This window comes from Hipposideros armiger, unplaced genomic scaffold (genome assembly GCF_001890085.2).
Source record: "Hipposideros armiger isolate ML-2016 unplaced genomic scaffold, ASM189008v1 scaffold_15, whole genome shotgun sequence".
Classification (NCBI taxonomy): domain Eukaryota; kingdom Metazoa; phylum Chordata; class Mammalia; order Chiroptera; family Hipposideridae; genus Hipposideros; species Hipposideros armiger.
Window position 1 is genome coordinate 5,590,617 of NW_017731365.1, and position 12,865 is coordinate 5,603,481.

The 12,865-nt window shown below is 37.9% G+C and overlaps 1 protein-coding gene across 1 annotated transcript in view; it reads right to left on the reverse strand.

The window, feature by feature from the left end:
- The window catches only part of P4HA1 (prolyl 4-hydroxylase subunit alpha 1), a 98,614-nt gene that overhangs the window by 62,715 nt on the left and 23,034 nt on the right, over positions 1-12,865 (reverse strand). The window contains exon 4 of the mRNA XM_019624640.1: positions 666-817. Within this exon, the coding sequence (XP_019480185.1) occupies positions 666-817 (152 nt within the window). The remainder of the gene's footprint in view (positions 1-665; positions 818-12,865) is intronic.

Consider the following 12,865-nt stretch of genomic DNA (forward strand, 5'->3'; position numbering starts at 1 on the left):
CATTCAACAAATATTTGAGCCTCTACTATATACTAAGCACAATCCCTTTAGTTCCTTAAACTCCAGAATTAGCTTTCTGTTACTAAAATATATTAAACACTTCAATACTCCAACTACAACTTATTTCAATTAGAAAGATATTATTACTGTTTGCAGCCTCAGTTTTTAAATTTATCGTCTACATGAAGTTAAACCATCCTGTTTCAAAATACTATGCAGAACACCTCTAACACTTTTCCTTATAGTACGACTCCTGATACATTAAAAATTGATTAGAAGATAAAGTTTATCCATAAATTTTTGAAGTTTGAAGGTAATCCTAAAATGAAAATGACTGCCTTCAGAAATGAAGCTCTATGTCAAAAATCAATTCACTTTTGTAGATGTCAAAGCAAAATACACCAGTATTAATCACCAATAGCAGAAATCACTTCCTTTTTTTTTGACAATAAAGTTTTATTTCTTTGTTTTCAGTTTTTATTTCTCTTTTTTTTTAATCAAGGAATTCAGGATCTAGGGTAAATTAACTATGATCAAACCAAACACACCCCAGCAATAATTCACTTGATATTCTGGGAACTGAATTTATCTCTATTTTTGGCATTACTACAGGTGGTGGCAATATTGCCTTACTTTTGGCTCGTTAGTCTTACCATCTCACTTACCATCTGACATATCCTTAAGGACCAGATTCTCCAACTCACTCCACTCAGTGTTCAGACGTTTCATTAACTTGAATGCATTTACAGGGTGCCCAACAAATCCTTCTGGATCTTTTGTTGCTGTGCTGGTTAGCCGATCTAACTTCTCTGCCCATCTATACATGTAAGACATATAAATGGAATATAAATACACTTAATAAAGAAAAACATAATTTAGTAAAACATTTTTTAAAAGACTAGATTAGAGAGGCGGCCGGGTAGCTCAGTTGGTTAGAACGTGAGCTCTGAGCAACAGGGTTGCCGGTTCGATTCTCACATGGGCCAGTGAGCTGCACCCCCTGCAACTAGATTGAAGACAATGACTTAAGGTGAGCTGCCGCTGAGCTGCCAGTGGGTGGCTGTATGGCTCAGTTGGTTAGAGCGCGTGCTCTTAACAAGGTTGTCAGTTTGACTCCTGCCCCTGCAGCTAGATTGAAAACGGTGACTGGACTTGGAGCTGAGCTGTGCCCTCCACAACTAAGATTGAAGGACAACTTGACTTGGATGATGGGGTCCTGGAAAAAACACACTGTTCCCCAATAAAGTTGAAACAATAAAAATTTAAAATTAAAAAAAAAAGACTTGATTAGAGGTTTTTGAGTTAAAACTATATCTAAAAATTCTGTTTAAAAGTAAAATTATAAAGGTTTTTTAAAAAGCAAATTCTCTTACGGATAAAATCTAGCTTGGCAGAATCAAAATATATAACTACAAGACTTTTTGTTTCAGTTTAGTTTCTCCCAAATGGTTACAGTAAATGGAGCCTATGTCAGTAAAAGTTGTAATTGGAACTCTCCAGTGTCTAAAATTTCATTTCCCCATAGGTCCTTGAAGCCAAATAACTGATTACAAAGTAGGAATTAGCCTAATACAAATTCAGTTACATGTTAATTTAAATCAAACTTACACCAAAATTTTACATTCAGTACCTAGAAACTATATTGTAAAACAAACAATCTGGTATGGTGTCAGATGAGTACTAGGATTTAACAGGGGGATCACTTCATAAGTTATATAAATTTCAAACCACTATGCTGTATAATTGAAAATAATATAATACTGAATATCCACTACAATTGAAAAAGAAAAGGATCTGAGGGCACACTCAAAAAAAAAATTTATGCTCACAAGTGCAAGACAACTGGACAAATTAAATAATGAGAGCTCAAATGTTACACTAGATTTAATTTTCAATTTTATAATTTCCTTTTGAAATATCTTGACTTGAGAAAAGACTTGACAGAGCTCCTGGTTTTAATCAGACAAATTTATATTCTGCACCAGGATGAAAAGAAGTTGATTTGTGAGGAGGCCTAAAAATTTTGCATTTATATTTGGTCTAAAGAATCATAAATAGACACCATTTTTTTTTTTAAGATTTTTATTGGGGAATTAGGGGTTGGGCAGCACTGGGGAATTGGGGGAAGGGGAACAGACAGGTTGCTGTCGTTTTGTTCTTCAGTCTAGTTGTAGAGGATGTTGCTTCCCTGGCCCAAGTTGGCACCATCATTGTGCTCTTCCGGGCGAAGCAGATCAGTCGCCGGCTTCTAGACGGCCGCTCACAGTGGCTGCTGGAGGCTCATGCTGGCTGCTGGCTACACACGGTAGCCCATGGCAACCCACTGCAGCAGTGGCTGCAGCCTACGCTGTCGCCGGCAACTCCAGGTTGAGCTGTTGTTCGGCATCTTAGCTGTAGAGGGCAGTGTCACTGGCCCTCATATGTGGGATCCGAACCGGGGCCCTCTGGCGTCCCAAGCCAGCTCTTAANCATCTTAGCTGTAGAGGGCACAGCATCACTGGCCCTCATGTGGGATCTGAACCAGGGCCCTGCTGCTCAGAGCTGGCGTCCCAAGCTAACTCCTAACCAACGTGCCACTCGGCCTGCCCTGGGAATCAGATTCTTAAAAGGAGAAAATGAAAGAGAAGTGATGCAGCATTTGAAAGAGAAGGCTATTTCCAAAATAGAGAACATGAGAAGAAGAAATAAATGGGCACGATGAAGAAAATGAGATAAGGAAAGTAATGTTGGCAGGAAAAGACTATAAAAAGCTTTCATATAAAGGGCAAATAGAATTTGATAAGAAAGAATAAGTTATAAGTTCCTTTGGATCAAAGGAAGAGCATGGACGATTGGCATTAGCATGCCAAATTGAACGTGGTAACCCAAATTTAAAGTACACTAACACCGAAAAGAGTCCTTTTAATTTATTATCACAATATAAACTATAATATTATATGACAGTTTAGAAAAATATTATTTAGAAATACATTGTTGTGGCTCATCTGTTATTGGGGCATTTAATTTTAAAGTTCTTATACTTCACAGGAACACTTAGTGGATAAAAACTTGATTTGTAAGGGAGAAATATGCTTAAAATGCATACACTTGGGGAGCTGGTATCTTGCATCAAGGCAGTATGGTACACTCATAGATGAGTGAGCTCCAGAAATTTGTGGAGAATCTACTACTTGGTGTAATAACTTTATCAGCTCCCCAAGACAGTGATGTAGTGATGCTAAGTTACCAAGAGCGTGAACATTCAACTTCTACCTAAAGTAAATACAATTTTATATATAAAAAATTTGTCATATACCCCCTTAAACACACACAAAAAAATCACAGCTGAAAAAAAGAAATGTATGATACCTTTGGAAAACACAGATATATTCAACAAATCAGGGTTAGGAACAAACAAACTAAAAGAACAGTCTACGTGAACTATAAAGACATCACTGATGCCAATGCATATACTTACCAGATCTTATATTAAAATATCAACTAAGTTGGGCCGGCCGAGTGGCGTGGTGGTTAAGAGCTGGCTTGGGACACCAGAGGGCCCCGGTTCAGATTCCACATATGAGGGCCAGTGACACTGCCCTCTAAAGCTAAGATGCTGAACAACAGCTCAACCTGGAGCTGGACTGCTGTGAGTCACTGGTGACGGCGTAGGCTGCAGCCCCTGTGGCAGTGGGTTGCCATGGGCTGCCGTGTGTAGCCAGCAGCAAGCGTGAGCGGCCAGCAGCCGCTGTGAGCGGCCATCCAGAAGCCGGCGACTGATCTGCCTCGCCTGGGAAGAGCACAATAATGGTGCCAACTTGGGCCAGTGAAGCAACGTCCTCCACAGTTAGACTGAAGAACAAAAAGGACAGCAACTTGTCTGTTTCCCTTCCCCCAATTCCCCAGCGCTGTTCCCATTCCCCAATTCCCCAATAAAATATCTTTAAAAAAAATCAACAAAGCATTTCAAAAGATGGGCCCAAAAAGGAGGAAGAAACAGACAAAGCGAATCAAGGAGTAACATGGCATCAATCTAAATCCACTGAAATAAGCATTTCTCTGACTTTCTTTGTTTTGGGACAATTAAAAAAACAAACCATCCTTTCCCCAACACCCACTCCCATCATTTCACACCTAAACTGCTACAATTTTAAGTCTGTCAAAACCAAGGGTTGGCAAGGATATGAAGAAATGGGAACTCTTATAATAACACACTGCTGGTGAAAGTATAAACTGGTGTATCTGCTCTGGAGAACCATCTGCTCACATCTAGTAAAGGGGACAAAGCACACATCCTGACTTCCCATACCCTAGAGAAACTCCCGCATGTGTGTACATGGACACAAGAAGACATAAAGGAAGATGTTTGTTGAAACCTGTTTAACATAGCAGAAAACTGAAAATAACCTAAATGTCCATCCATCCACAGAAGAATGAATAAATCAATCACATCGTACATGACCATACAGCAGTTAGATGAACTAGATCAACATGGATGAACTTACTCAAAAATATTAAGTGAAAAAGGTTGCAGAAACATACATACAGTATGATATATTATTTAAAATTTTTAAATACAACAATGCAGTATATGTAGTAAAGTATAAAAAGATTGGGGATGGCTGGTTGGCTCAGGTGGTTAGAGTGCAGGGTGCAGTGCTCATAGTGCCGGGGTTGCCGGTTCGATTCCCTCATGGGTCGGTGAGGTATACCCTCCACAACTAGATTGAAACAACTACTTGACTTGGAGCTGATGGGTCCTGGACAAACACACTATTCCCCAATAAAATTTTTTTTAAAAAGTATAAAAAGATTGAAGAATATACACCAAGTTCACAACAGTCATTACCTCTAGAAAGGAAGGGAAGGTGCACAAGAGGCCTTCAAACATATATGTGATTTTTTACTGTCAACAACAGAGAAAGGTTTGGAAAACAAAAAAAGCCTGAAAACTGTTTATTAGTTCTCTTTAGTGTTAATTTTACCACTTACAGGATATAATATGCTTAGGAAATTTCAGTCACTATACTTATAAGAAATTTGCATGAAAGGAAAATTCATTAAGAACTAGCCCAACACAGTGACTTAAGTCAATAAGGAGAGACAACATGCATGAGAAAGGATGGACATTGCTCCAATGAAAAATAATTACACCTATTCTCAGAATGTTTTATTTTCAGCCATTCTCTATGAAAGTCTTACCAACTGATCTCTAGATTAAAGGCTAGGTACTCAAGGGACCCATTGAATTTCCTAAGACTAAGGAAAGTTGGGGTTAGATAATATCCAATGTCATTTTGATGGGACAATAATAAAGTTTTAAATGAAAAGAAATATAGTAAACTAAATGAAATTTATTATCCCTACACCAAACCTACTTCTTTTGTGTTCTCCATTTTGCTGAATGGAATCTATCCAGTTGTTGAATCCAGAAACCCATATCAAGTCCATCATCAAATTCTACCATTCTACATCCTCAGTAGCTTGATAACCTATCCACTTCTCTCCATACCCACTAGCTATCACTATCATCTCTTACTTAAATTTTTACAACAGCCTCCTCCCTGATTTCTTTGTCCCTACCCTAGGTGTTAATCCAATCTCCATTCTGGAGCCAGAATAATATTTCTAAATTGAAAAACATATAACTTCCCTGTTGAAAACTTTTCAATGGCTCCCCTGTAAAGATTTTGTAGGGTATCCAATGGACACTTGTAGTATTAGGGAGACCACTTCATGGATGCTGTAGATGCCTGACCACTGCAGTGTACACCTGAAGCTGAAGCTGAATAATAATGTGAACTATAATTTAATATTATATAGTTACAGGATGTGGAGTACAACATAGGGAATAGAGTCAATGGAATTGTAACCGCTATATATTAGGTTGTCGGAAAAGTCATGATGTACTTTTTCTATGTTTTTCATTGCAAAAATGCGTCATGATTTTTACAACAACCCAATACAATGTCAGAGGGTTAGTAGATTGGGGGAGGGGGTTATCGCTTTGTGAGGGGTATGTCTAACTAGTACATTGTTTTGTACACCTGAAACTCATAAAAAAAAATTAAACACACACACACACACACACACAAATAAATTTAGGTTTTGATAGTTCTCAATTGTTTCTACTCACAACACTTCTGACATCAAATACATGGAGGGTTTTCATACCAAGCAATTCTCCATTTCTCTACAGACACCAACTAGGTTTTCTACAGTCCAGTTCAGTTCTAACTCTGTCTACCTGGAGTTAGCACAGACCCCACAGGTTTGTCCCATAAGACTACCCCTATCTCAGATGTCAGTCACAAGTCCCAGGTTGCCACCTGCATTTCTGACCAACTAGTTATAAATCAGTGGTTCCCACAAAACCCCTCCTCAGGTCTAATAATTTGTTAGACCAGCTCACAGGTCTGAGGAAAACATTTTACTTACTATTACCCATTTATCACAAAGGATGCAAATCAGGAACAGCCAAATGGAAGAGATGCATGAGGCACGGTATGGGGTAGGGGCTCAGAGCTCCCATGCTTTCTCTGACGCCACAGCTTTGGGAAAGTCCAGAATGCTCTTTCCACCATCCCTACCTGACAAAATCCTCTTAGCCAAAAACTAGTTCAAATGATACTTTGGTCAGACTTATTCCCTCTCCTGTGTTTCCTCAGAAATTTATATGTACCTCTCTTTGGGGGTGCTTATCATACTAATATCTGCAATAAAGGTATCTCAGTCCATGACTGCCACACCTGTGCCAAAAAAGAGAAAAAGAACCCCCCCCCAAAAAAAAAAGAAAAACAAAAACATACTCAATGGTGAAAGACTGAAAGCTTTTCCTTTAGATCAAGAAGAACAAGGATGACCACTTCGCCACTTCCATTCAACTCAGTGCTGGAAGTTCTAGCCAGAGCAATTACACAAGAAAAAGCAATAAAAGGCATCCAAATTAGAAAGGAAGAATAGTTATCAGGTATTACCTTAAATGTAGAAAACCCTACATTGCAGTAACAGAAAAACCCATTCGAAAATTCATATGGAAGGAATCTCAAGGGACCCCAAATAGCCAAAACAATCTTGAAAAATGTATTCCTGATTTCAAAAGTAACTACAAAGCTACAGTCATCAAAACAGTGTGGTATTAACACAAAGACAGGTATATAGACCAATGGAATAGAATAGAGCCCAGAAATAAACCCTTGCACGTATAGTCAAATGATTTTTGACAGTGGTGCCAAGACCATTCAATGGGGAAAGGACGATCTTTTCAACAAATGGTGCTGGAAAAATTAGATATCCACATGCAAAAGAATGAAGTTGGACCCTTACCTAACACCATCTGTAAAAATTAACTAAAAACGAATCAAGGACCTAAACATAAGACCTAAAATAATAAAACTCTTAGAAGAAAATACAGGACAAAAGCTTCACAACATTGGATTGGGCAATGATTTCTTGTATATGACCCCAAATGCGCAGGCAATACAAGAAAAAATGAACAAACTGTACTTCATGCAAATTTTATAATTTTGTACCTCAAAAGACAGCATCAACAGAGTAAAAAGGCCACCCACACAATGGGAGAAAATACTTCCAAATCACGTATTTCCTAAGAGATTAATATCCAGAAATATGCAGAGAACAATTCAACACCAAAAAAGAAACACAATTTAAAAATGGGCAAAGAACTTGAACAGACATTTCTCCATACAGATGGCTGCTAAGTACATGAAAAGATGTTCAACATCACTGATAATTAGGGAAATGCAAAACTATAATGAGATACCTCACATCGACTGATAATAGATGGCTATTACCAAAAAAAATAAAAAATAGGGCCGCCCAAGTGGCACATTGGTTAGGAGCTGGCTTGGGATGCCAGAGGGCCCCGGTTCGGATCCCACATATGAGGGCCAGTGACACTGCCCTCCACAGCTAAGATGCTGAACAACAGCTCAACCTGGAGCTGGGCTACCGGGAGTCGCAAGCGACGACAGCATAGGCTGCAGCCCTTGCTGCAGTGGGTTGCCATGGGCTACCGTGTGTAGCCAGCAGCCAGCGTGAGCGGCCAGCAGCCGCAGTGAGCGGCCGTCCAGAAGCCGGCGACTGATCTGCCTCACCCGGGAAGAGCGCAATGATGGTGCCAACTTGGGCCAGTGAAGCAACGTCCTCCACAACTAGACTGAAGAACAAAAGGACAGCAACTTGTCTGTTCCCCTTCCCCCAATTCCCCAGTGCTGTTCCCATCCCTCAATGCCCCAATAAAAAAAAAAAAATCTTTAAAATAAATAAAAAAATAAAAAAAATTTAAAAAGGGGAAAAGTGTTGGCAAGGATGTAGAGAAATTGGAACCCTTGTGCACTATTAGTGGGAATGTAAAATGGTATATCTACTATGGGAAATAGTATGGCAGTTCCTCAAAAAATTAAAAATAGAATTACCATATGATCCAGCAATTCCACTTCTGGGTATATACCCAAAGAACAGAAGGCAGGGTCTTGAAGAGGTATTTGCACACCCATGTTCATAGCAGCATTATTCACAGTAACCAAAATGTGGAAACAACCCAAGTGTCCACTGATGAATGAATGGATAAGTAAAATGTGGTGTACATATATAATGATTGTTCAGCCTTCGAAAGGAAATTCTGACAGGCTATAACACAGATGACCCTTGAGGACATTATACTAAGTGAAATAAGCCAATCACAAAAAGATAAATACTATGATTCCACATATATAAGGTACTTAGAGTAGTCAAAATCACAGAGAAAAAAGTAGAATGATGGTTGCCAGGGGCTGGGGAAAGTGGGGAATGGAAGTTATTGTTTCTTTTTAGCTGAGCCATCCTGCCACCTGTTGGCAGCTCAGCAGCAGCTCAGCTCAGGCCGTGAATCAAACCAGTGACCCTGTTGCTCAGAGCTCACACTCTTGAGTGACCTCTTAGCCAACTGAGCCACTCGGCCGGCCTGGAAGTTATTGTTTAATGGGTATAGAGTTTCTGTGTCCCAAGATCAAAAGAGGTATGGAGATGGATGGCGTGATGGTTGTACAACAATGTGAATGTATTTAATACCATTAAACTGCCCATTTAAAATTGGTTAAGTTGGTAAATTTTGTTATCTGTTTTGCATACAATAAAAAAAACTTTTAAGCAAATTATCATGAAATAGTTAGCTGTAACTTTAAAAAATTTTTTCCAAAAACAGGTCAGAAAGCAAGATGTTGCACACTGCAGAAACTTTAAAAATGTGTGCATACCAACAAGTCTTGGTTTTTAAATTATCAAACACATAAACTTTGATTATCAATTCCCTTGTAACTTCACATACAAACTTTGAGTATTCTAAAAAAAGACATTTGGAAAAATGATTGTTTCTTTTTTATACACGCTCATGCCTACTTAAAGTTAGTTCCTATAATTATAAGCGTTCACGGTAACAAGCTAGAAGCTTACCCACAACTATTAAGTCCTAGAGAAAGGGAAGGTTATTTTGTCCTCAAAGGCTATGAAACAAACTAAAGTAAAAAATCTTAAAATACAAGTCTTTTTTACATTAACATGATCCTAATAGACTGACAGAGAAGCCAGGTGATAGGTGTTTACAGACTAGAAGAACTCTTACCTGGAAGGTTACCCTTTGAGATGGTATCTGTATCCAAGTTGTAGGTGTCCTGGAGACGCAGCAGAGCTTTGGCTGCCCCAATCTGATCTTCATCATTAGGGAAGTACTGTCTCTGAATGGTTAGGTTAGAGATAAAGCCTTGAAATAGGGGGGGAAAAAAAGACTCTAGAACCTCATAGACTTCCAATTTCCAATAGAGTCTTTACAAAGACTTTTCAAAACTGACTTTACTATAATTTCCACTTTACCATGTTCCACATGCTCAATTAGAAAAAAATTAAATACAGTGAATGAGATAACATACGTGCAACTCATTCAATCTTCCCAAGCCCTTTCTAATGTTGCTTAATCTGAGGTACCTGCATAAATTATATCTGTATGTATTAGTAGGTAAAGAACAACTAACATAATAATTGACTTTTTAGTTACACAATATAGCCTCCATTAAGCTTAAAGAACGAGCAGATTTATGGATTTGAAAATGACATTCAATGGCAACCAAATATACTTTCACATAACAGATGGTAAGTAAAATGTATGCTCTTCAAGTTGTTTTCTTCTTCCATGTGCCACACATTATATAAATATGTAATCACATAAAGTTTGGTGGAATTCTTTAGAAGGATGAAGAGTTATTAATTATCTACTTATGATCAAGTAAGCCAATTTATTAAAATGTATTTAGATTTGTTTAATTGTTGAATATAGTGTTCATCAGTCAAGATTTGCTCTGTATAAAACCTAATCTTAATTTTAAAAGTTTTTATATCAAACATAGCAAAAATCAAACTAACAAACTAATTACTGGTAACTATATAACTATTAAGGAGTACGGGGGCTAAATACTCCTTAAGGAACCAAAACAAAAACAATAAGTGTCTTAAATTTTTAAAAATATATTTGTCAAGATATGAGACTTCCCTCGCCTCTCATTTACTATCAACTATGTGTATTCTGATCAGCAGAGGGCCAGGGACTTTTATGTTAATGGACGTGTACAAACGAACAACTAGTTGGAAGAGGGCTAAAGTTCATATCAAGCATATATTTATTTAGTTTTAAGACCAATTCTCAGTCACAATAACCACATGGAATTTTATAAGTTTTTTAAATTTTACATAAGATCATGTTTTTTATGCCCCAAAACAAAAATCCAAGAAATTGCTTAAATCCTCTTTAATAAATATATACATTATAGCATTATGGATGACTACCACAGATTAAAATGTCAAAGTCTCAAGATTTACCTTATAAAAGAACGTAGCTCATACAGGTCATTATTTGAGAATCTTAAATAAATAAATTCATCAATATGTATGTATGTACGTGTGTGTGTGTGTATACATATATACATATACATATATGTATATATGTGTGTATATATATATATATATATATACACACACACACACACACACACACACACACACACACAAATAAATTTAGGTTTTGATAGTTCTCAATTGTTTCTACTCACAACACTTCTGACATCAAATACATGGAGGGTTTTCATACCAAGCAATTCTCCATTTCTCTACAGACACCAACTAGGTTTTCTACAGTCCAGTTCAGTTCTAACTCTGTCTACCTGGAGTTAGCACAGACCCCACAGGTTTGTCCCATAAGACTACCCCTATCTCAGATGTCAGTCACAAGTCCCAGGTTGCCACCTGCATTTCTGACCAACTAGTTATAAATCAGTGGTTCCCACAAAACCCCTCCTCAGGTCTAATAATTTGTTAGACCAGCTCACAGGTCTGAGGAAAACATTTTACTTACTATTACCCATTTATCACAAAGGATGCAAATCAGGAACAGCCAAATGGAAGAGATGCATGAGGCACGGTATGGGGTAGGGGCTCAGAGCTCCCATGCTTTCTCTGACGCCACAGCTTTGGGAAAGTCCAGAATGCTCTTTCCACCATCCCTACCTGACAAAATCCTCTTAGCCAAAAACTAGTTCAAATGATACTTTGGTCAGACTTATTCCCTCTCCTGTGTTTCCTCAGAAATTTATATGTACCTCTCTTTGGGGGTGCTTATCATACTAATATCTGCAATAAAGGTATCTCAGTCCATGACTGCCACACCTGTGCCAAAAAAGAGAAAAAGAACCCCCCCCCAAAAAAAAAAGAAAAACAAAAACATACTCAATGGTGAAAGACTGAAAGCTTTTCCTTTAGATCAAGAAGAACAAGGATGACCACTTCGCCACTTCCATTCAACTCAGTGCTGGAAGTTCTAGCCAGAGCAATTACACAAGAAAAAGCAATAAAAGGCATCCAAATTAGAAAGGAAGAATAGTTATCAGGTATTACCTTAAATGTAGAAAACCCTACATTGCAGTAACAGAAAAACCCATTCGAAAATTCATATGGAAGGAATCTCAAGGGACCCCAAATAGCCAAAACAATCTTGAAAAATGTATTCCTGATTTCAAAAGTAACTACAAAGCTACAGTCATCAAAACAGTGTGGTATTAACACAAAGACAGGTATATAGACCAATGGAATAGAATAGAGCCCAGAAATAAACCCTTGCACGTATAGTCAAATGATTTTTGACAGTGGTGCCAAGACCATTCAATGGGGAAAGGACGATCTTTTCAACAAATGGTGCTGGAAAAATTAGATATCCACATGCAAAAGAATGAAGTTGGACCCTTACCTAACACCATCTGTAAAAATTAACTAAAAACGAATCAAGGACCTAAACATAAGACCTAAAATAATAAAACTCTTAGAAGAAAATACAGGACAAAAGCTTCACAACATTGGATTGGGCAATGATTTCTTGTATATGACCCCAAATGCGCAGGCAATACAAGAAAAAATGAACAAACTGTACTTCATGCAAATTTTATAATTTTGTACCTCAAAAGACAGCATCAACAGAGTAAAAAGGCCACCCACACAATGGGAGAAAATACTTCCAAATCACGTATTTCCTAAGAGATTAATATCCAGAAATATGCAGAGAACAATTCAACACCAAAAAAGAAACACAATTTAAAAATGGGCAAAGAACTTGAACAGACATTTCTCCATACAGATGGCTGCTAAGTACATGAAAAGATGTTCAACATCACTGATAATTAGGGAAATGCAAAACTATAATGAGATACCTCACATCGACTGATAATAGATGGCTATTACCAAAAAAAATAAAAAATAGGGCCGCCCAAGTGGCACATTGGTTAGGAGCTGGCTTGGGATGCCAGAGGGCCCCGGTTCGGATCCCACATATGAGGGCCAGTGACACTGC